Below are 26,285 nucleotides of genomic sequence, written 5' to 3'. Positions count from 1 at the left end.
CTGTGCTTTCCACACTACATTAGATAGTTAGTTAGTTAGTTAGTTAGTTAGTTAGTTAGTTAGTTAGCTGATATATATATAATACAGATAGTTAGTTGGAGATAGTCAGTGCAGGTTATATCCTGATATAGTGGAGCTGATAGGGTCCAGTGCAGGGTGTTAGGCAGTGTGATAGGGATTAGTGTCCATACATACATGCAACAGACCTAGTGCTGTTATGTCACAACTATACTTAGTGCACCAATCACTAATATCTACTCAGACCTGATAAAATGTGAAGTTTCACATATTGCGCCCAAATATTCGCATCCTTAGTGCCGATTAGCGCAATTGCGAATATATTGGAGCACTCTATCTGCATATAAAGCCATTTTTAAACTTCTAGCAGCTTGGAAAATGTAGCAAAAGTGACCCACGCCTGTATTACGCACACTTTACGCGAATATTACATTGCCGATTTTCGCAATCAAGAAAATAATGCGAATTCAGTCTCTCCACATTTTGGGTGGACAGGCGAGTTCTTCTTGGAGTAACTATGGCCCCGCCGCACTAAACACCCGCTATGATGCCACACCACTTTCCGGGCAGGACAGCTTTTCCAGGGCAAAATCTGGCAGTTGCGGCCACAAATCCAGTTTGGCTGCCCAGTAGTAGTCCAGCAGATCTTCAATGTGGGTTGGCAGGGTGCTGTCCAAGTATGCCACCACCTGCTGGTTCAGGTTCTGCTCCAGGTCTAGCTGCTGCTGCTGGTGAGTAGTTTCTTCAGCGACTCTAGACTCAAGTTGCTGCTGATGGAGCTGGAACTGCTGAGAGGGTCCCCTGGTCAGACCTGTGACAGTATGGACGATGGCGCAGATAGGCAGTGACCAACTGACTACATAGGATGTCTCTATATTAGTTCAGTTTGTCCTCTCTCTCAGCGGGTGTAAAAAAGGCCCCCATTTTGGACCGGTAGTGACGGTCCAACAAGGTGGAGAGCCAGAAGTCATTCCTCTGCCGAATGGTGACAATTCGGCTGTCACTACGCAAGCAAGTAAGCATGCATCTGGCCATTTGTGCAAGTGACTCGGATGGACTCCCTGCCTCCATCTCCACTGCATACTGCCACAGTGTGTCTGGGTGCTCTGCCTCCTCTGGCTGCTCCTGCGTCTCCTCTCCTGTCACCTGTGTACAAAAATAGTGGCAATAAGAAGAGAAAGACGCTCATAGGGTGAGTATGTCAAGTGAACATTAAATCCACAGATAGTGGGAAATGGTTTGCTCACCTATTTGGGTTGCACAAAATTGGGCGCAACCACAATAAAGGCCAAATGGGAAAGGTTAATGGTTGATGCAGCCTGAACTTGTCCAATCACCTTGGTCGGGAGCCACACCACCAGTCGGGTAGACAGTAGAACAAATTTAGTGAACAACCGGTTGTGAAAGTGCACCCCTTGTTGTCGACACGCTTGACTCCTATGGTCTGGCGTTCTTCTACTTCACCTGTGTAGAAAAACCACCCATTTCTCTACACATTGCTTGTGCTCCAATGTCCTCCTCCTCCAGTTCAGCCCCCACAGGGCTCATGTGGCTGTGAGATCTAGGCGCCACGTCTCCTGTCCCATGACCAGACAGATTTACCAGCATCTGTTCCAGGAATGACGTTGTACATCCCGTAGTCCTGGCGACTGACAAATAACGTGGCCTCCTCAAAGGGCCTGACCAAATTGCAGGTGTCACGCAGGAGCTGCCACTGGCTGACCTCAAAGTTACACAAGGGAGTACTCCTGTCCGCTTGGATCATCAAGAAATCGTTTATGGCCTTTCTCTGTTTTACAGTCGGTCCAACAGATGGAGGGTGGAAACGTTGCATATCAGCCTATGTTGGGGGATGCCGTTCTGCCGCTGCAGCTCAAGGAGGGTGTGCTTTGCGGTGTACGAGTGGCTGAAGTGCATGCAAAGTTTCCTGGCCATTTTTAGGATGTCTTTCAGATGGTTGGAAGACTTCAGGAACCACTTGACAACCAGATTGAACACGTGTGCCATGCAGGGCTCATGGCTCAGCCCTCCTTGACGCAGCACCGACACCATGTTCTTTTTGTTGTCGGTCACCATGGTTCCGATTTTGAGTTGTCGTGGAGAAAGCCAGTATTCGATTTCTTTATGAAGGACACAGAGCAGTTCCTCCCCTGTGTGACTTGTCGGTGGGTAATATGCACAACAGACTCCATTCGCCCAGGAAAATGAGGTGCAGAACAGCGTGACACCGTCGTGCCCTGCACATGTGGTATGCTGGAGGGGCACTGTGACTTGTCCCTGCAGTGGAGGCTGAGGACACGGTGGAGGATGAGGAGGCAGAGGCGGACATTGTCGCAGGACCAACGACGTGGCAACATGGAGGAGGAGGCGGCGTGACCTGGCTAAGTTGCTGCTGTGGCTGTGCAGGAACCACATTCACCCAGTGGGCCGCAAAGGACATGTACTGTCCCTGACCGTAGTTACAGCTCCACACGTTGGCGCTGCCGTGTACTATAGCAAACACTGACAGGCTCAAGGACTGGCCCACCTTCTGTTCTACATTTGTGTGCAGGGCTGGTACTGCCTTTTTGGCAAAGAAATGACGGCTTGGGACTCTCCACCTCGGCTCAGCACAAGCCATCAGTTCTCTGAAAGGTGCAGAGTCCACAACTTGGAAAAGGAGAGACTGCAGCACCAGCAACTTGGCCAGGAGCACGTTCAGCTTCTGCTGCGTTGGATGAGTGCACGCATACTGCTGTCTCTTGGCAATCACTTCGGTGATCGATTGCTGATGGAATAAGTGACAAGGAGTAGGAGGAGTAGGAGCATCAGGACCAGCAGATGATGGGAAGGACAGACAGCTCCCTTTGGCTGAGGTGGTGGAGCCTTGACTGCCTTAAATTGGATGTGTGCCACTGGGATATGCAGCGGTTGCTCCTAGGCCACTATATGGTGATGCTGCATATGTTGATGCAGGGCCGTGGTTCCAACATTGGCACCCTGGCCACGCTTCACCTTCTGCCCACAGATTCTACAAATGGCCATGTTCACCTCCTCTGGCGGCTTAACAAAAAACTGCCACACCGCCGAGTAGGTGATTTTACCCCCAACACTCTGCACTAACTGACTATTTCCCAGGCAGGTAGACTCCTGCAAAGTGGGTGGTCTACTCTAGGCATGTTTGGCTCCTGACCTCCCACTGCTGCCACCCTGCTGACTCCCGGCCACACTAGTGACTTGCTAGCTCCACCGCTGCCTCACGGGCAAGCTGCCACCCTCTTCTCCCGATGATGAAGCCCTTTCGTCACCCGGCTCCCAAGTGCGATCAGCTACATCATCATCATCATCGAGTACTGTCTGCACGTCACTGATGTCCTCCTCAACCGTCTCTGGGTCAGGAGCCTGACCGCTCACAACACCAGCTCCCACGCCACTCTCCTCATCAGTACTTGCCCGCCTAGCGGAGGAAGCGGCGGATGTCTCCTCCACATCTTGGCTGGGCAGTAGCTGCGGACTGTCCTCTAGTAACTCGTCCTCGCTCTATAGTGGAGTTGATCCCACAGCATATAATACTCCTCTGGCTGAGGGAACAGAAAAGGACAGAGGCAGGTTGAGGACAGGTGAGGGCACAGGGCCTGCTCCCGGGCGATGCCAACTAAGGGTTGTGTCTGACGAACCCACCGACTCTTGGCTGGGGGTGTCTGATGTCACTTGCGACGAATTTGAAGATCGAGTCAACCATTCAAGAACCGCTGGGTTGCTGATCAAGACATGACCACTAGCTGACACCGGGAGCTCAGGCCTCTCGCTGCGACTCCTGCTGCCACGGCACCTTACTCTGCTGCGACCTCTGCCTGCGCCAGAAACATTTAGGCCTCTGCCCCTCCCCTGTGCAGGGCCTGGCACTTCTCTGTCTGACATACTGTAAGATCAGATAAATAAATAAAAAGGAAATTAAAACACCCAAAAAAAAGCTGTAATTTTCTCACTTCACAACACAACGGCTAATAAGCCCTTTTTTTCCCACTAATACAAGGCAAAAAATGCTTAAGAACATATATATAACTGCACCGCACAAGGGCAAATGCATATTTTTTTTTGCGATAAATACAGTACACGCCAAAAAGGCCTGAAATTGTCTCGATTCACCACACAATGGCTAATATGCCCTTTTTTCCACTAATACAAGCCAAAAATGCTTTAGAACATATAATTGCACCGCACAAGGGCAAATAAGACGTACAAATATTTCCTTGTAATAACCCCTGTTAATGGCGGTATCACACAGCACTTACACCCCAATAAGAACGGTTTGCTGGAATTACAGAGCTGTATAATGGCAATATGTGTCCGCAGTCAGCGCAGCAAGGTGTAATAGGATTGTTCCTATTACCCAGGCTGTAACCTCCCCGACTGAACCCTGTTCTGCTTCAATACTGTGGAATGATTCCTCCCTATCCTTTCCCTGAACTTCAATTCAGCAAAATAAAAGTTTTAAAGTCTTTCCTAGCACTGTCCCTAGCGCCTGCTGACGTCTCTCCCTGCACTAAGTACACTGGAAAATGGCAGAATCTAAGAGGTTATTTATAGGGCTGTGACATCACAGGGCTGGCTGCTGATTGGCTGCATGCATGGCATTATGGGTGATCCCGCGTTCCCAGAGTTCCTTGCTCCATTTCCAAACTCGTGCAGCAGCCATTTTAGGAAAAAATGTGATTCGTTACCACGAAGCGTGAGGAAATTCGGATTCGGTGTGAATCAAATTTTTCCTGAAATCTGGATTGAATTCCACTTTGTCATCATCGATTCGCTCTTCTCTAGTCACTAAGAACAAATCCATCATGTGAGATTTAAAATGTACCATGGGAACTGCATTGCCTTAAGCTCATGGAGCATGATATATATTCGCACCACTGAGTATGAAGTCGAGATTACTGTATTCAGTAAAGAAACACAAAGGAGGAAAATAAGGAGCTCCTCTTATTTGATTCATGAGATGTCTGTTGATGACGGTCTAGACTGCTCAGGATGATGGCTGCAAGATCAACATAATCATCCCCTGCTGCTGTAGGTATTCCAGTGAACTGATCGACTATAAGTTGTTCTTGTTCATTATACCGTGCCCATCACAATCAGACTATTCCACATTAGGATAATTAAATGAGCAGACAAGTCACTGCCGTCCACAAAATCAATATATACCCCTCCGGCTTCAGTGAAAATCCTCGCGATCTCTGTCCCAAAATATCATCTACCATAATCTTTAGGTGGTAACCTCCAACGTATCTCTATTCACCTCTTCTTTTTTTTACAATATTGTACTTATCAAAAGCAGCCTTGTACTAAGTGTGACGTGAATAGAGAGGTCACTTCCTCCCACAAGGTCAGCACACTCCTTTTCTCGTGCTGCTTCTGTCATGATCAGTTGAGTGCTCCTCTTTTTTTTTTTCTGTACAAGTTTATGGGGGTGACCATCTTGCCTGAACTATTGGCATCTGCATTCAGAGATTTGCTTTACAGAAGCCATATGGACCATAGAAACCTGTAGTTTGGAGCTGACTTTATTGACATATCAGAGAGTGTTGTGGGCATGCTCTGTGAACTGTGCAGAGGTCATTGTGCAGGGAGGGGGGAGAGTTGAGCTGGGGCATTACCTATTGTAAATGATGAATCCAGTGTTATCTCCAAAACTGCAGGTCTTGTGAGGTGTTCCCAGTATGTAGTGGTTAAAGTGGCCAAAGAAAAACTGGTTACAGGTTCATGGGCACTCAAGACTCACCGATGAGCATGGGCTAGCCCAGCTGGTCTGATCCCTACAGCAAACTGCCATAAAATTACTTGCTGGACATCTTTAGAGTTGAGATGAGCAAATTGATTCTACTTATTCAGAATTCATCCCAAATTTCACAAAAAATTCAGATTCTAACAAACTTCTCGTGATTTGTTTTGGGTGAATCACACAGAGAGAAAGACCGACACATAATATTTCTCAGAATTTTTCTTCCACAAGGAAAAAAGTACTCAATTTCCCAGTGTTATACTTCACTGAGTGAGACATACAAGCCAGTTCTCCCTCCAAAAGGACAAGAATACTAAGTGTCTCAAAAGAATATTGCCCCAGTTAGCTAAGTGGCCTTGGGGGTGCTCTTTCTCATTAGGGAGACCACTTAGTATGCATGAAGAGTATTGCAGCCCAGCCAAAACGGCTTTGCATTTTTGGAAAACATATATAAAAATGAGCATATCTTAAATCTACTGGAATCAGATAGGCTTAGTGTTCTTTTCTTTTTGTAAGGAAACTAATTTAAATATCTTTCCCAGAAACCCAGATGTTTGCAAATTATCTTTCCTGCAAAAACAAAACAAAACACTAAGCCTATCTAATGCCAGAAGAAGAATTAAGATATTTTAATTTACATATAGGTTTCCCAGAAAGAAAGAGAAGATGCCATTGGATAAAAATGAATGTGTCGGTGCTGAGTACTTACAAGGGAGATCTCTGTAAATTAGACTATGTTTGTTTCTCGGCAAAAAATAAAGTCTAATTTACAGAAATCATCCTTGTGGGTATTCAGCAGCGCCGCATCCATTTTCATTCACTTGCATCTCCTCTGTACTGACACAGGCCATTCCCAGACCTGGAAGGAAGGCGTGCAGCGGTAGACTGGTATTGTTTAATGCCTGGCGGGGTGTTAGACTCTCAGCGCAACATCCTAAGAGGAGCAGCTTATTATCTCTTATCCTTTAATGATTTTCTGTAATCCTACACATGATGCACTTCTTCTTTCTTTATGTCCTGAAAAAGAGAGAACAGCATTAAATAGACAACAATACTCTTCATGCATACTAAGTGGTCTTCCTAATGAGAAAGTGCATCCTCCAAGAGCACCCGCCAAGGCCACTCAGCTAACCAGGGCAATTTCATCTTGAGACACTCTGTTCTTGTCCTTTACGGGTGGTTCTCTCTCTATTTTCCTCTAGTTTGTGAGAGAAAAAATGAGTCCTAGCAGATCAATGTGGGGCATATTTGATTTGGGTCAAATGGAATTTAGTGAAAAATTTTACGAATTGTGGACTAATTTGAAGAAATGTGCTCTACTTGAGAAGTCTTACAGAGTCTGCGCTTCAACAGGTCAATAGCGGTTTTGGCAAGACCAAGGTTTTATGCCATGACTAAGGATAAATGTGTCTGTCCTAAAAGTGTAGGTCATGATGTACTATGCTTGGATGTTATGCTTTTAATGTGATCTAATAAAGGAGAAGATTTTATCACCTGCTGCTGGATTTCCTTTGTTTGGTACAAGGGTTTTATGGCAGATCAGTGTCTATTTGAAAGGTGTTAGTCATCTATGTATCGCACTCAAAGAAGGGGCAATGTACAGAAGTGACGGTTCGCTCCATTGTGGGGTTTTACTCTCGTCTTGTGATATCTAAGAGGGACGAGATCTTTTTTTTTTCTAGCTTTCACAGGACAAAGCTTTCCTCTATAACATCCAATTTTTCTGCGCGGTCTACAACAATGCGTCCCGGTACGAGAGCTTGACGCTCAGCATTGGCCACCTGTACATAATAACAACTGATGCGATGTGGTCATGAATTTTTGATGTGTCCCCAGCAGACATTTTATGCCATTTTGCATGCTCTATTTGGCTGATATTCTATTAAGAGATCAGTACAATGCAGAACAGGAGAAAAGCTCAAATAGCTGACCAAGGAAATATCGACTCTGCTGCACTGGGGTTGGGGGTGCACAGCAAGGCCGGGGTCACACACTTTGGTTGTGGAGCATCGGAGGGTTCACCACTACATAACTGAAAATATAGGCAATATTAATTGGTGCCATTAGAAATGGTAACTTGTCCCGCAAAAAAACAAGCCCTAATATGGCTAGGTGAATGGAAAAATTAAAAAAGTAAAATAAAAAGTTATGGCTCCACGAGGTCCAAAAGCGAAAAATGATAACACAAAAACAGAAAATCACCCGGTAAGGAAGTGTGAAGACAGATCCATGATTTATTTGCAGTACTGTGATTAACCACAGGGTTTGCTGTTCAGAAAAAGCATGTCTAAGAGAAAAAAGAGCAGAAATTCAGGGACCTGTAAAAAAATATTATACTAATAATAATATATTAACGAAGATAAACAATGCAGCCTAGTTGGATGCATTCCTTCTCCTGACCTGTCGTTTTGGTGTCTTTTTATACCGCCTCACCATAGATTCATAAATAAATAAGATTTTTACTTTTGCCAAGCATTTTTTTTGCTGCTGTTTCTCTGTGATTGTGTTGGTTTTACTATTTCATGTTTTTCCAAGCGATGTTTTGCCACTGGCTGAGTCCCAGTTGCAGCAGAACTTCTGAAGCATTCAGATGGCTGTAAAGAATTAATGTGATGCAGCCGCGATGGGACAACATAGGTCATTTGTAGAATTTTGTAAGTCTGCTCAGTGAAATGACTAATGTAATCGTTGGCTTTCTTTTTTATGGCTTTTTAACTATTAAAACTATAGTATTATTTTTTTTACATAGATGTAATAATAATATAGGCCTAATACTTCTGTATTTGCATTTTCTGTGCCATCAAAATCTATAGGTGTCGATTATAGAGAGGGTAAAAGGGGTAAATGCTTTGGGGCCTCCACCACCTGGCGGAAACAAGGAATTAGAGCAGAAGACTGTCATCTGGGCATCGTATAAGCCATCTTGTTTAGGGAGTATGTGTCAGTATTATTTGGTCATTGTATGGCACTAATATTTAGGCAATGTAGAGCTCTGTGAGGTCATGTAGGTATCGTTGTGGCACTATTTTGTGCATTGTATGGTGGAATCAACACAATAGAGAATGTTTTGCCCAGGGACCGCCGATGTCTTTGATTTGGTCCTAAGAATATACTGTATTTTTTGCCCTTTGAGACTTTTTCCCCCCCAAAGTGAGAAAATGTCATCTTATTGGGCAAATACTAATAAGTGCTTCCATTTTGGGGATCGGTGAATGCAGCACTTCCCATGCGGGCTGTGTACTTACAGCGTGAGGACGTCGGTGCTCTCTGTGACCTCATGCTGTGCCCCGTCAGATCACGGCACAGCATGGTAGGAAGAGAGCTAGATCTCAGAAGTGGTGGGGCACCCAGAACAGGAGAGGTGAATTGATTTGAATGGGCGTCTTATAAAAATTGGGGTCTGATCTAAGGTCTGAATGGGGGGGGTTTATAAACATTGGGGATCTTATAAACATTGGGGGTCTGATCTGAGGTCTGATCGTGGGTCTTAGTAACATTGGGGGTCTGAGCTAAGGTCTGATTAGGGGGCATTCACACAAAATGCGGATCCGTAAAAAATACAGTTGACGTCCGAGTGATGTCTGTGTTGCATCCGTTTTTTGTTTTTTTTGCAGACCCATTGTAGCAATGCCTATCCTTGAACACAAAAATGGACAAGAATTGGACATGTTCTATCTTTTTTGCAGAACGGAAATATAAATGCGGAGGGTACACAATCCAATCCTCAAAAAAAGGGTCTGAGCTGAGGTCTAATAAAAAAAAAATTCTCTTATTTTCCTCCTCTAAAACCTAGGTGCATCTTTATATATTTGTAGATCAATATGTAATATTTACAAACAACTGGTGTGTAGACCTGAGTCTCCATGGTTACAGACTACAAACAAACTCTGTGTAGTCTGATCCTCTAGTTCTTGCTAATTTATCATATGTAGGAAACAGAAATTAAAGTAAATATAATTACAGGATCAGACTACACAGCGTTTGTATATAGTCTGTAACCATGGAGACACATAGATGTGCATAGGGACTGCATTGATAAAATGTTAGGCGATTTCTAATCAAGGCTATTTGCAAAGTTGCTCCATTTTCTATTATATGAAGGCCTTTGAATAATTCTATTCCTCCACAGAGGTTTTGGATCATTTCATTTATATGGAAACTCCTGCCATTTCTACCCGTCTCTATCCTCCTCTGTAAACGATACTTTTTAGAATCAATTAACCTGCCCTAACCTTTTGACTAATTGATTGAGTGAGCGTCACTGTTGAATTTTTATGTTGTCTTTACTTTACTGCATTGATGGATGCCTTCACGTTTACTCTCACTTAGGCCTCATGCACACGACCGTTGTGTGCATTCGTGTCCGTTGTTCCGTTTTCCGTGATTTTCTGCGGACCCATTGACTTTCAATGGGTCCGTGGAAAACTCGGAAAATGCACCGTTTGTCATCCGCGTCCGTGATCCGTGTTTCCAGTCCGTCAAAAAAATATGACCTGTCCTATTTTTTTGACGGACAACGGTTCGCGGACCCATTCAAGTCAATGGGTCCATGAAAAAACATGGAGGCACACAAGATTGTCATCCGCGTCCGTGATCCGTGTCCGTTTTTTTCCTATCATTTTCAAGGCAAACTTGACTTAGATTTTTTTATCACTTTTCTTGTCTGGTGATCCTCCAAAAATAAAGGAAGACACACGGAAAAAAAAAACGGACACGGATCACGGAACAACGGAACCCCGTTTTGCGGACCGTGAAAAAATACTGTCGTGTGCATGAGGCCTTATACAGAGTTTTCATGTTTGGGGAAGTTGTGTTGCTGGGTTATGCTCCGGATGCTTCAGTCATCCAGTACAAGCTCTGCAGTTACGGACCGAGTGTCCTGACAAAAAGAAACGGCTAACCCGTCGTAACAATAACCACATACAGGTGCATAAAAATCTACTGTACCATGGTGAGATCATTTAATGGTTCCATCAAACTACCAAAACTAATAAAATAGTAAATATAAATAACCGTCTCTTCGTAATTACAGCGGTATGGACATTTTCACAGTTTTGAAAAAATAATATTTGTATAAATGTAAAAATCTGAAAAAACCCTGAAACCAATAAAAAGTCACATAACCATTAATATCATTTTACTGTAGTATCTGCCGTACTGAGACTCTGCTCCATTTTACATTCCTAATTGCTATGAGCGACACCAAGGCACCTCATGTGCTACTGTATGGCGCCTCCGTGAGAATACCGCGCCGTGCTACAGTGCATGTGCACAATCATATTCTTGTGGAAAGCAAAATCGACAGCAAAGAGACGAACCGCACGGGGCCCCTGAGATTTTATGCACGTCATTAGTGTTGAGTGAATCGAAGTCCATGAAATGGAATTCAATCCAAATTTCAGGGAAAATTTGATTTGCCACAAAGCAGAACTTCCTCGTACTTGGCGGTAACAAATAGTTTTTCTCTGAATAGCGGTAAAAAAAATTTTTAAAATCATACTTACTTCATCCTTTTGAGCACGAAGAGCCGGCTGCCGCCATCTTATTTTTGATTTAAGATCCCCTGCATCAGCCGATGTGACGGCATCATCATGGGCTGTGCAAGATCTCGCGATGGATCTCCAATCATGATGGCGGCTGGCTGTTCGCAATCAAATGGATGAGGGTAAGTATGATTTTTTTTCCGTTTTTACACTGTAATATTGTTGTCAGATGCTGTGATCAGCGATGAAAGCGGCATCTGAGGGGAACAATGATGAGGGCGGCACAATCGCCGTTCCCTATCATTGCACCCTCTACTTACAAAGAAATGAGCTTCGTGACAAATGAATTCGTCACAATGCAAATTTTTTTCCAAAATTCGGTGAAGCAGCTGAATCGAATTTTCCAATACTTCGCTCCTCACTAGATGTCATATTACCAATCCGTTCCACAAGGTTGAGTATTACAGTTGTCTTTGGAAGTCCTTTCAGGGGGTCTCCAGAATTTTAATATTGTTGACCCCCTATCATCTTTCACCCAGGCACAGCGCCATGTAGACAGTAGTGGCTGTGTCTGGAACTGCAGCTCAATCCCATTGACATGAATGCACTGGCGCTGCACCCTGAAGAAGATCTCTGTCTGAAATATCACATACGGAAGATCTAAATAAAATTACATTAAATGGTTTCTTAACTGCAAATAAGTCTATTGTGCACTTGCTGTGGTCTGAACAGTCATAGCCACAAGAAAACAATTGTATAAATATACCAAAAACTGCCCCCCCCCCCCCCAGTCAAAAAGAGCATGGTGACACTGGTAGAGAGGAGATTGTGTCTACCACTAAAGCTCATAGAACTCTACTATTTCTGTCTGTTCCTGACCTCAGGTTTAGAGAAAATGCCAGCCTCGTAAAGGCCAGCGCTATTTATGGTAATATTCTCTGAAAGGGCAACACAGATACCGAAGGAGATCTTCCGAAACTGCTCCGTAACTAATGAGAAATATCCACGTCTGCAATAAAGACCAGACATCACTGCGCTCGTATTCCTTGCCTGCATGAGGATAGCAACGCAAAACACGTCTCGTCTCAAAAAATGCTAATTTCCTTTATGATAGTTTATTCTTGGGTTACCTGAACAGAAAAATAACAGGAATGGGGGAAAAATGTATGATGTCAAACAACTAGGAATAAGTCGCTGTAATGTAATGTCAGTGGAGGCTGTAAACTTATCATGAGACCTAAAAAATCTAAAATTACTATGTAATCAGATACAAGTCACATATACCTGTATAGAACGTGCCTTGTATGTGTTTCATCTTCCTACGAAAGAAATATCATAGAATTTACTCGAAAATTTAAAAAAATCATACGTGGGTTGTCAGAATGATAAAAAAAAAGCAAAGAAAAAGTGATACCTCGCCCTCTACTCCCGTTCCTTCACTTCCTGCTGGGTCTACTCCCTTGTTCCTTCTCAAAACACACAGGAAGTGACTGCTCAGCCAATCACTGGATTCAGCAGGGACTCGTCTAAGTCAGTGATTGGCTGAGCGGCCATTTCCTGTGTGTCCAGAGGGACCAGGAAGTGGAAACCACCGGGGACCCAGGAGGTGATAGAACGGGAGCAGCAGAAGCGGGGCGTGTAGTACTTCTTTTTTTTTATACCGTTCTAACTAGAGATGATGGAATCACTCGAAATTCTATTGAGGTTCAATTCGGCCAAACTGATTGACTGATTTTATTCAGGTCTGAATCGATTCTACCTGAATTGAAAGTTCTCCAGTTGGACAGAAAATTTGGGCATGTGTTTCTAGTTTTAAATGTGTCTAATTTGAATCACCTCAATTTTTATTTTTCGTATTTACAACTTGATTTTACAGGAAATTGGGATCAAATTCAATTTGCTTAGAATCGATTCACTCATCTCAATTCTGACCCTTTTTTTAAAAAAAAAAAAAAGCAAACATTTTTGGGGCAGAACACCCTTTAAAACTTTAGGCTATTTGTTTTTATATTTTTTTAATTTTAATTCATTGTAAAAATCTCAAAAAATATATAAAAGGGGTTCCTAAGAAAAGGATATGGCACAAACTAAAGCAACCATTACGTCCCTGTACGGCCAAGTTCACACTTCAGTTATTTGGTTAGACTGGGTTCACATCACCGTTTAGCTTTCCGTTCTTCTGGTCAAAAAAAATATATAAAACAGGAAAAAATAAACGATCCTGTTGCATCAGTTGTCCTCCGTTTGAGCCATTCCCATCTGAGATCCTTTTTTTTACCAAATCAGTTTTTATTCAAATTTTCCAAGAACAAACAGAAAAAAACATTTCAAACAAAGTCCTGCATGCAGTACTTAAAAAAACTTATCTCAGACAGAAATAGTTTAAATGGATGACAACGGATGCAACAGGATCTGTGTTTTTTTCTCTTCTTCTCACGGATCAGAAGAACGGAAAGCTAAACGGTGAACTCAGCCTTCGGGCTGTTGCCCGGCCGTTCCCGTATTGGGGGGCACCGGCAATGTGCACCCCGCATCACGGTTGTGAACCCATTCACTTGTGTTCTATCACGGATCACGAACCCATTTAAAGTTGAATCGGTCTGGATCCGTCTGCGGAATATGTTGCCCGTGCATTGGGGAACGGCCGACCAACGGCCCTGAGGCACATTCACACGACCATATTTTTTTCCTGTCCATTCCAATTTTTTTGCGACCCATATGTGGAACCATTCACTTCAATGGGTCTGCAAAAAAACTGAAATTACTGTGTGCATTCCGTTTCCGTATCTCCGCATGGCTGCTCCACAAAAAAGATAGAACTCGTCCTTTTCTGGTCCATTTTGTGGACAAGGGTAGGCACTGATACAAAGGATCTGCAAAAAAAAACAAACAATGCAATACGGATGTCACACAGAGTCAAAACCGGGTGCGGGTCAAAAACACAGAGGAGGTGCAGATCTTTCCATTACACCCGATCTCTGTGGAGGCTTCACTTCTGGTTTGGGCTTATAATAACTGATGGAAATAAGTGACCAAATAACTGAAGTGTGAACTAAGCCCTAAATCCCCCTCCGCTCCAGCGCAGTGCCGTCACTCCAGTGGTCCCGATGACGTGACCTACAATTCAGGTGAACGCTATAGCGGGGCTGGACTTAGCGAGTAAGTAAGGGTTATTATTTTTTTCTACCTTCTGCTGTTTTCTGCTTATAGGGAAATTAAAATCCCCGACAACCCCTTTAATTTTATTTTCTTTCTTTATTATATCTGCGATCATGTGATGGTTTATGTTATTTCACATCTTTATAAATCTTTTATGCACTTTTTGTGATCACGTTTATGCTGCGGCCGGTTCCATGTTATCGGCTTGTGTGCAGTCCGTGAGCATGAAATAGTTATACAGCAGCAGCACCTGCTGGGAGAGACGGAGCAGCTACACGAGGCGCCTGCCAAGAAACTCCTGTGCTATGCTGATTATATACATGAAGACTCCTCGGCACGAAACCTTCGCTCGTGCACCAGCTGATTTTCCAGTCACTGACCCATCACTTTTTGTACATAACAAATGCTTAAGGCAAAAGTCTAATAATAACTTAGCGGCTCCATTCAGAAAACACATTTTATTTTATTTATTTTTTTCATTTTAAATCAAACTGTCGTCCAAAGCTTTAGGATTCCATAAAAAAAAAATCACATAAAATTTTAAATAGCTGCTCGTCAATGATCTCAATGATTCAAGGTGCAAATGAATATAAAAAATATATACTATTTATAGTTTATAGTAATATAAAAAAAATTCATATAGTTCATTAAAAAAATAATATATGATTAAAATCATATTGTAAGTACCTGTTATCAAGTCTGTCTATTATTTCATTGGATACTTTTATTTTAATATTTTAGAGAAAATATTATACATTTTTAAAACATTTTTATAACATGGGCAATGTGAATGGGGGTCATAGACTTCACAAACACCAGAGTGGACAGCGGCTGCCCAGAGAATAAGGCCTAATGCAAACAGCGGGTCCGCAATATGCAGGCACCGGCCGTGTGCTCCCCGCATCACAGATGCAGACACAGATGCGGTGCAAAACAGAGGCACGGAACCCCACGGAAGCACTACAGCGCAGATGCATTTGGTTTTGGTTAATACTAGCCTTCACTTTAACTAGTCCTCAAATTAACCAAATGCTGTGGGTTCCTAATGGTCATAGGTCCTCTGGTTCTGCCCTAAACCCCAAAGGGTCAATCCACCCTTGGAAGATAGACATGTTCTACAATATTACATTGTAGATTCCTAGGCAGAGCAGTTCCCTGGCCCCGGTTTTAGATTATAGGTTACTGCTACAATCTACAAGTACAAATCATTTTTTGCATTTTTCCTTATTTTGTTTTTACATTTTGTGCTTTCCGTTTCGATGCACAGTTCCGTCCAGTATTCAAAGGAACAAGCCAAAGAACAAGGCATTTCCCCAGAGAACAGGTTCCATGTGTTGCCTCCATACAATATGTACAATCTGAAGAATTCTCGTTTATACGTTGCCTTCATATTTTTATTTTTTCTCTTTTAGTTCCACCAAATCTCACAGTTCCAAAAGGCAAGTCCCCAATGGTGGCCAGAGAAGGAGATACCATCGAACTGCAGTGCCAAGTGTCTGGGAAGCCCAAGCCCATTATCATGTGGTCCAGAGCGGACAAAGAAGTGCCAATGCCGGATGGATCCATGCAGATGGAGAGCTATGATGGAATATTAAGGATAGTCAATGTTTCCCGAGATATGACGGGAACCTACAGGTGTCAGACAAGTCAATACAATGGATTTAATGTCAAGCCCAGAGAAGCTTTGGTTCAGCTGATTGTACAATGTGAGTACAAAGGGTCACGACCGAGATTATTTTTTTACTAGGTTTACATTGCTGTGAAGAAATAACTGTCAACTCTGATTAGGTAAAAAGTGATACATCCCTGAAGTAAAGGGAAAAAGTTACGATCCGGCGTATAAAACCTTCAGCAACATATTAGATGATGATGTTTTTTATGAACTAGATTAGAATTGATCTTTTACGTGTTACTTGTTGTGTCTGGTTCTAGTGAGCATGTTCCTCATTGATTTACCCAAAACTGTAGTAGGGGAGCCTCTTGTGGGTCCAGTAATGAGTCCAAAGGTCAAAGCAAACCGGCAGGTATGGCCGACATCTATCTAATGTAGATGGCCAGAGTTCACAGTAATATTGAATGCATTTGTGTAGGTCTGCATCAACTGTTTATCACTGGAAAAGTAACCTACTTAAAACGTAACTTTTATATTAGGTATTTTCTAAAATAAGTCCCACAAATAGATAAAGGTTGTAGATGACTGCAATTAATTATCTGGCAAATAAACAGGCATTTATAGGTACATGGCACCACAATCACCATATAATAATAATGTATCTTTCAACACAGAATTTTTGTAACCACTCACGGTTTGATGTACATTTCCTTCAGGCTGATGTGGTGGATCTGGGTCTTAGGCCGGAGGGACGTGCTTGATGAAAATTCCTTTTGGATCCGTGGACCTTAGTTGTAGATTCGTCTGCTGTAAATAGGATCCAAAGGTTTAGGCTATATTTTTACCCCTTTTCTAAGAAGAAGATAGGAAAAAGTGTGTGGGGGGGGGGGGGGGGTGAGATATATCCCTATTAGTTCTATTAGGCCCTGCCTAAAAGCGGAGAGGTCTCCCGCCTAAATGCGGTAGAATCACCCCCTAGAGAGTGACCCCACTTATCGGTGGCTGACCCTGATAATTCTTGCTCTATAATGATAGCTCCCAGTACCTGTATTCCAGATACTCCGTCTAGTATAGTCCCGACGCGTTTCCTCTGTCAATATGTATTGGCAAATTCGTCAGGGGATAAAAAGATGAAAATGCAGCTTGATGGCTGTTAGCTGGATAGCTCTAGCTGATGCTCCGACTGATGATGTGCAGTCCAGGGCGATGTCTGGAACCTGCTCCCTAATATACCCATTATAATCAAATAAAGTTAATGCACGTGTGTAACCTACATTCGTCCATAGCGTGCGTTCCACCTCCATGAAGCGGAGCCGGAAACTTATCACCCGGCACATACCTTGGTATCCACCGTGGAACGCATTGACGTCAGATCTGCGTCCGGAAGTGCGTCCAACGGAAATGCGTATGTGGACTGAGAGCGGTGGAATGCAGAGGAAACGCATACATATGCGCAGGCGCTTAGAGATATACAGTCAGGTCCATAAATATTGGGACATGGACACAATTCTAACATTTTTGGCTCTATACACCACCACAATGAATTTGAAATGAAACGGACAAGATGTGCTTTACCTGCAGACTGTCAGCTGTAATTTGAGGGTATTTACATCCAAATCAGGTGAACGGTGCAGGAATTACAGCAGTTTGCATCTGTGCCTCCCACTTGTTAAGGGACCAAAAGTAATGGGACATAATAATAATCATAAATCAAACTTTCACTTTTTAATACTTGGTTGCAAATCCTTTGCAGTCAATTACAGCCTGAAGTCTGGAACGCATAGACATCACCAGACGCTGTGTTTCATCCCTGGTGATGCTCTGCCAGGCCTCTACTGCAACTGTCTTCAGCTCCTGCTTGTTCTTGGGGCATTTTCCCTTCAGTTTTGTCTTCAGCAAGTGAAATGCAGCTCAATCGGATTCAGGTCCGGGGATTGACTCGGCCATTGCAGAACATTCCACTTCTTTCCCTTAAACTCTTTGGTTGCTTTTGCAGTATGCTTTGGGTCATTGTCCATCTGCACTGTAAAGCGCCGTCCAATGAGTTCTGAAGCATTTGGCTGAATATGAGCAGATAATATTGCCCAAAACACTTCAGAATTCATCCTCCTGCTTTTGTCAGCAGTGACATCATCAATAAATACAAGAGAAGCAGTTCCATTGGCAGCCATACATGCCCACGCCATGACACTACCACCACCATGCTTCACTAATGAGGTGGTATGCTTAGGATCATGAGCAGTTCCTTTCCTTCTCCATACTCTTCTCTTCCCATCACTCTGGTACAAGTTGATCTTGGTCTCATCTGTCCATAGGATGTTGTTCCAGAACTGTGAAGGCTTTTTTAGATGTTGTTTGGCAAACTCTAATCTGGCCTTCCTGTGTTTGAGGCTCACCAATGGTTTCCATCTTGTGGTGAACCCTCTGTATTCACTCTGGTGAAGTCTTCTCCTGATTGTTGACTCTGACACACATACACCTACCTCCTGGAGAGTGTTCTTGATCTGGCCAACTGTTGTGAAGGGTGTTTTCTTCACCAGGGAAAGAATTCTTCGCTCATCCACCACAGTTGTTTTCCGTGGTCTTCCGGGTCTTTTGGTGTTGCTGAGCTCACCGGTGCGTTCCTTCTTTTTAAGAATGTTCCAGACAGTTGTTTTGGCCGCGCCTAATGTTTTTGCTATCTCTCTGATGGGTTTGTGTTGTGTTTTTTCAGCCTAATGATGGCTTCACTGATAGTGACAGCTCTTTGGATCTCATCTTGAGAGTTGACAGCAACAGATTCCAAATGCAAACAGCAGACTGGAAATGACCTCTGGACCTTTTATCTGATCATTGTAATTGGGATAATGAGGGAATAACACACACCGGCCATGGGACAGCGGAGAAGACAATTGTCCCATTACTTTTGGTCCCTTAACAAGTGGGAGGCACAGATGCAAACTGCTGTAATTCCTGCACCGTTCACCTGATTCGGATGTAAATACCTCAAATTACAGCGGACAGTCGGCAGGTAAAGCACATCTTGTTGGTTTAATTTCAAATCCATTGTGGTGGTGTATAGAGCCAAAAATGTTAGAATTGTGTCCATGTCCCAATATTTATGGACCTGACTGTATTCGGCGCCTGCGTGGTTCATTTGAATAAGATTCTATGTAAGTCCCTGGCGATTGCGCACAGGGAGTTTTTTGTCCATCCAAAATGATGTTCGGTTGCCACTTTTGATAATGGTGAAGTTACTGAATAATCACTGTCTTTTAACATTCACTGGGTTATAATCTATAGTTTATAGTTCATAAACCATGTTGAAGTCCATTTTAATGATTATAGATATATTCAAAAAAACAACTGAAGCCAAAAATATTGTCAGGGTAGATTACACTATATTAGGGTATATTAGAATGGGATCAGCGGTCTTTTAAAAGGGTAACCAGGTTAGGCTACTTTCACACCTGCGTTCGGGTGTCCGCTCGTGCGCTCCGTTTGAAGGGGCTCACGAGCGGTCCTGAACGCAGCCGTCTGGCCCCAATGCATTCCCAGTGGAGGCGGATCCGCTGAGAATGCATCCGCCTGCCAGCGTTCAGCCTCCGCTCCGCTCAGTGAGCGGACACCTGAACGCTGCTTGCAGCGTTCGGGTGTCCGCCTGGCCGTGTGGAGGCGAGCGGATCCGTCCAGACTTATAATGGAAGTCAATGGGGACGGATCCGCTTGAAGATGACACCATATGGCTCAATCTTCAAGCGGATCCGTTCCCCATTGACTTTCAATGTAAAGTCTGAACGGATCCGCTCAGGCTACTTTCACACTTATAAAATTTTCTAAGTTATAATGCAGACGGATCCGTTCTGAACGGATGCGAACGTCTGCATTATAGGAGCGGATCCGTCTGATGTTTCAGATGTTTCATGATCCGCTCTGAACGCTAGTGTGAAAGTAGCCTTAGTAGAGAGATAAGGCTATTAGGTTGTATCCACGCTGCACTATTTTTTACTTTTCGCATCTTCCTTTGTTCTTCTACAGTTCTAGCTTTTTAGCAAACAATGGCTTGAAGAACGACTCTCTTTAACTCCCTACAGCATAATTAGCGAACAGTAACCTATCTGAAAGTTCGTGCTTAGATCGTTCCATGTCTGTACCTATGTCACAGTCAATTAGCACCAAGAGATTATTTTTCTGCCACACTGATATTTGCTGCATCAGCGCCGTTCAACTAAACAAAGTCCAAGAAACCGCAATCCACCCGTTGAATAGATTTATTATAACTATGCAGATTTTTTTCTTTTTGCTCTAACCATTAATTAAAGCTCCCGGATTAATCCAGGATTATATGCCATGTACTTAAAACTTTGCTGTGAATTAATAGTTATTATCACAGTTTTTTTTTCTATAGTATTCTACATAAGCATTTGTTATATTCAGATTTCATTTTTTATTGATGGCCATTGTAACGGATCTCCTGGCACCCTGACTGGGTACCTCAGTTGATAAATGCTCCTAGTGCTTCCCGAGAGCTCCAAGCACTCCACTTGACACTGTAAGCGCTGCCGACCCCACGAACCTCCGCAGCTTGGTTGGGATCTCGCCGTCTTCTACCCACCATGGACCTACAACAAAGCTTCCAGGCTCCAGTGGGTGAACCTCTCTTCCTTCAGAGAGCGATGCAGGAACAGCTCTTAAAAGAGCTCAGGGATTATAGCCAGGGGAGTATACAGCGTACAGCATTCCCCAGTGTAGATGCAGCCTTTTCCCCACACACATGAGATGAAGGCTCTTTGTTGAGGGTAAAACAGGAACACTTTAATGGGGCTACATGTCAGCCTTTTATACAGGTCTTCCAGCAAGGGACACTCCCCTGTGGACCTTGTGGAAGACTGAGACAGTTTTTACATTAGCCAATCACATGCATTTACAGTATGGAAACACTCCCAGTAATTGTACACAACCCCCCCCCCCCCCCCCCTCTGTCTGTGATACAATTAACAAACACAATGTGCTCTGCCTGTGATACAATTACCAAACACAATGGGTTCTGCCTGTGATACAATTACCAAACACAATGTGCTCTGCCTGTGATACAATTACCAAACACAATGGGTTCTGCCTGTGATACAATTACCAAACACAATGGGATCTGCCTGTGATACAATTACCAAACACAATGGGCTCTGCCTGTGATACAATTAACAAACAGAATGGGCTAACTTAATCGCTCAAAGGCAGAAAACACACATTTTTCCCCAAAACACAGAAAACACCCCAAAGCCCCACATATTTCCATAAATTATACATCCCTGAATAGCTCTGATCTGGGTGAACAACATGTCCAGAAATCACCCAGATCCGAGCAGGGGTTCCCGAATTCCATGAAAGTCACATTTGACCGACTGCAAGCATGACTTTCCTGCCCAAAACAGTTCCACAGATTTAGGCTGTGCGGCCGGTCCACTTTCTCTTTCAATTTTTTAGTATATGGGCCATAATCCTGAGGCAAAAGGCTGGCAAACAGGCCTCTCCAAAATCCAGTGGCGAGGATATTTCCGCCACAGCCATAAATGTCATATATTGAGGAGGCCAGAAAGTAGGTTCCTGATCTGTGGTTTGGTAAGCTGCTGGTAAGGGGTAGTACTATGTCCCACAGACACTTCTCAAAGAAAACCAAAATGGTTGATTCATCACACGGAGGCACAACACTCTTACTGGTTACTGTCACTGTAAGTGGCACACAGGCATAATAGATACAGTCTCTAGAGGACGTACACAGCTTGGTGGTTCTGTCACTCTTCGTGGGCACAGTCTCTAAAGGGCATTTTACAGGGGCCGAGAATCTGCCAGATAATCATTAACAAGCATTCATAGGAGCGCTCGTTAGCAATTATTTGGCGGTGTAAAAAGGTGACGCCGATTACCAGACGAACTAGTGAAATGCTCGTTCATCGGGTTACAGATAATTTGTGGGGACACAAAAATCTTTATGGGGATGAGCGATGGTGTTAGTGATCACTGCTCTCTATACTGTGGAGGAGATCACTCCATATAAATGTGTCTCCTCGACTGACGAGCAGACGATTGCCGGAAAGGAACACTGCCTTTCAGACAATCGCTTGCTGTGTCATCCCATCTAAAGGGATCTTTACTCAACAGAATGGTAGCAGAAAACAGTCTCTCTTTGATGTCTAAGGTCGGATCATGTCCAAGATGCCAGCTTCAATGATATGGGTCGAAAGAAGATACCCCTCTCACAGCATGCCCTGCCTGGTGTTCATGGGGGTTGCACGAGTCACTTGTATACCATGCTTTAGCACCGCTAGGGCTGCCTGTGCCCTGTATGCCAATACCCATTTACAGAATTCCCTTGACCAACCTTAGCGGTGTGCACAATGCTTGCATGCCCATAACCTCTGCAGATGTTTCCTCTCTGTCTTAATCTCTAGCTGGCCTTGTCCAATGCAAAACTGAACTTGCAGAAGCTTAAAATGATGCCCTAGACAATGCACGTGCATCTTGCAGCAGCAGCTTCTGCGTCTCTCTTCAACTTCCAAGTGACCCCTCTGAGGTCTTCCAGCTTCCTGACCTGCCTGCCTCATGCTCTAGCCTTCATCATCCTCACACTGCAGCTTTATGGCCACCACTCTAGTTCAGGCTTCAACAACTCCTTTAGCTTCTTTCTCACACTCCTGGTTGCCTAGACCCACACCTCCCCCCAGTCTTGCAGCAGATCTCACTGAGTTGCACGCACTCAACAAAGGTGCCTAAAACATATGAATAAAAGGACGCATCTCAACACTAGGGTAATGCTTCTAGCGCTGCAACGTCCACCGACGAGTCAGAGCAGGAAACCACGTTGTGGCCCCTTCTTACTGATACCTCCGCCTCCTGAGGGATGGCATTCAGGAAAGGTGACATTGTTGAAACAATGTATCCCCAGATTCTAGTACAACATTCCGCACGGTGCCTGGGCTCTGTGGGTACATGGCAGTAACAATATATTCCGATATTAAACATCTTCGTCACATTTCTGCCACATTTCTGCATGTTACAATTTGGAACACAACAGAGTAAACATTGTAAGCGGCCAATTATGTAAAAAAAAAATAATACAGTAGTAATTAAAGTAGCACTCCTACAAAAATATTTATTAGAAAGGTACATAATGTAAATTGTAATGAAGGTAATCTTCTTAATGGTTTCTGTGTTTGTGAGTTATAACCTCCCTTCTGATCCTCAGCTGTGTCATGTGACCAACACTCTGACTCTTCAACTGATACAGGACCGGAAGTCAGTTACTTCTCTATTCATTGCTGTGAAACTGACATTGAGGCTCCCATAGGAATACATAGAGACATAAATGTCATCTTGGTCTCATGATGTCAAAATGTGAGCAGCATGATGAGGAGGACTGTTTAATACCAATTCTAATTGAACCAGGACATTTATTGGGCGATTCCACTGTTGTGAATTTTGCTGTTAAGCTCCTTGTTAGAGAACAGCAAGTTGTGCACAAAGTACTGAGACATTGAACAGTTGGACATGTGCATTCACAAGTTTAAAGAAGGTCACATTAAAGGGAACCTGTCAACAACTTTATGCTGCCCATACTAATGACAGAATAAAGTAGAGACAAGTGAGTTGATTTTGGTGGTCTGTCATTTAAAAGTTAAATGTAAGTGGTTGCCGAGAACCAACATCGCAATCTTTGCAGACTGGGCCTGGAAAAGAGTCCCGGCCAACTGAGAAGAGTCCTGGTTATCCAAAAATCCCTGCTCTCCCCGTCCACCTGCTGATGACTGACAGTCTTCTACCTAGTTGTCTCCCTTTCTCTCTAGGCGAGAACTGCCAATCATCAGCAGATGGGTGAGCGAGCAGGAGATTATAATAACCAGGACTCTTCTCAGGTAGATGTGACTCTTTTCCAGGCCTGGGCTGTAATGATTATGAGGCTGGTTCTCAGCAACCACTTACTTTTAGCTCATGAGGGACACAGCACTGACATCAGCATGTCCCTCGGTGAGGTCAGCATAAAGTTGATGACAGGTTCCCTTTAAGTTCACCAGTAAAGGTTAGAGAGCATTTTAGGTTCATCCTGACTTTCACCGATACGCCAAATATTCCTTACTTTTTGAGTAGTGTAATTTATACCCTTAAGCCACCTCTTTCAAGACAAAATTGTGAATTTGTCATACAGCGCAGTACATTGGTAAGGGTATGTCGACTTGTGATGTTTTAACTGTATTTTTGTGCCTTTTTTTTGCATTGTTTTTTAATGACAGGGCAAAGTTTTCCTGTTATTTTCACCCAAAAAGCACCAAATACACCTCAACTGTAGATGTTAGCCGAGCAGAATAACTGCAGCCACTTAACACGCCATTGACGTCTACAAGTTGTATGTGTATTGGGTTTAATAATGAATAGAATCCATTCCCGAGAGGTAAGCGGAGTCGGCACGTTCTACAGGACGTGTGGATGATTGCAGGCTGCACCACCCAGCCATAACATAATCAAGAACGAGGCGAAAGCACAATAAATTATATCGGTCCCCCAGAAGCTCTACAGACAGGAACTTAACCTGCAGAATATCTCATTCACTTTGCTGATCATTTAGTTATGCCCTAGTCACAATGTTCCATCAGATATCTAACAACCAGTTTCACCCAGCATTGCTGGAGTTAACTGGTGTCCTATGTTTGGGATGGACCGTGTGTGGTCAGTGTTCTTCTCACCCCAGATACCCTGTCCATTAGCAGAGGCTGCTGTGCTCACTGGGGGGCTCTGTCCGCACCCACTGCGCCCCTGTATTTGGTTCTACAGCTTATTCCAATCATCCTCCCTGGAGGCAAGGTGCAGTACCAGACACATGGACCACTGCTTCATCATTCTACTGGTCACGTGGACCTCCAGGTCCTTCTGTGGCATGTATTGATGGTCTGCTCTAAGGATAGTCCACTGTTATTTCCTGCAATACTCTAAAACATGGTCAGGCAGTATGGTGGCTCAGTGGTTAGCACTGGAGCCTTACGGCACTAGTGACCTGGGTTCGAGTCTGACCAAAGGTGACGTTTTTGTGGGTTTTCTCTGGTTTCCTTCCACACTCCAAAATATATTATAGATAGATTGTGAGCAACAACGTCTAACTGGTGCTATTGGAGAAATGTCCTACTTTACAACATGACATCCCCTGAAAGGTTTGTCTTCCTTTTCAGAAAGAACCCACCAAGAGAAGCATTTGGGTCACTAATCTTAAAGGGGATGCGTCATCAGAAAATTACCTATTGTCTAAGTCAAGTTTTTATGTTAAACACAATTTTTGCAAATCCTCAGGTTTCCCCCTGAGCCTGACAATAGTCTAATACTTCCCCATAGAAATCACTTATCATCATTCATCTCATTATCATCACAGGTAGGATGACAGATGTCACCGATACATACATAACACACAATTCACAATTTGATGATGTCACAGCTTACCTGCTCCCCCTCCCTGCACAATGACCTCTACACAGGTCCCAGAGCATCCCCACAACACTCTCTTTTAGAAGTTAGAGTTATGTCTAGACTACAGGTTCTTATGGTCCATTTGACTCCCTTAAAGCAAACCTCTCAATGCTGTACACAGCAGCTCAGGCAAAACGGTCACCCTCATAATCATGAACAGGAAGTAGAATTTTAAAAATTTACAATCAGAAAAAAAAAAAAGTATCAATATTGTGGTTTTATTAATAAATTAATATCGATGCATTCTCTTTAAGAAAAAATATAGATGATACATTCCCTTTAAGAATATACCATACTAATATTAGAAGTTGATGATGAGCTTTGTTTAGACATTTTCCCATGCGGTTTCCATACTCCACGCTGTATTATATGATGTTTCCATATACTGCAGAATGGTTTTATGGCTTTGTATTCTCCACTGTAGATACAGCAGGGGTACTAAATGCAACCTTGAGTAATTATCTTCCTACTTTCATTTGGAGAACGTTTCAGTACGGGCGCAGCAGGGTTCCTCAAACAGGACTAAAATAAATAAGCCATTAGAAAGCCTGTTATGGGTTGGAATTGGTACGACTGCGCTCCATGTGGGATGTCTTGAACCTATATATAGCGAGAAAGCAAGAAAAAAATTTCTCATTGAAGGTTGTTCTCCATTACCTCATCTCAAAAAAATTACAGTGATGGAGTCTACTGAGACCCTAAAGGAAGGGGACCTATTAATCTGCCAACATAAATTGCCCGAAGTTGACAACCCCTTTAATATACACTA

General features: G+C 43.4%; 1 protein-coding gene across 2 annotated transcripts in view; it reads left to right on the top strand.

Annotated features, from left to right (window-relative positions):
- Positions 1-26,285, top strand: part of MDGA2 (MAM domain containing glycosylphosphatidylinositol anchor 2) — a 427,922-nt gene that overhangs the window by 324,185 nt on the left and 77,452 nt on the right. For both annotated transcript variants that reach the window (XM_040412379.1, XM_040412378.1), the window contains exon 8: positions 15,831-16,124. In XM_040412379.1, the coding sequence (XP_040268313.1) occupies positions 15,831-16,124 (294 nt within the window). The remainder of the gene's footprint in view (positions 1-15,830; positions 16,125-26,285) is intronic.

The sequence above is a fragment of the Bufo bufo genome, chromosome 11 (assembly GCF_905171765.1).
Source record: "Bufo bufo chromosome 11, aBufBuf1.1, whole genome shotgun sequence".
Classification (NCBI taxonomy): Eukaryota; Metazoa; Chordata; class Amphibia; order Anura; family Bufonidae; genus Bufo; species Bufo bufo.
Note: the sequence above shows the minus strand (reverse complement) of the source record. Positions and strands in the feature narration are given on the sequence as shown.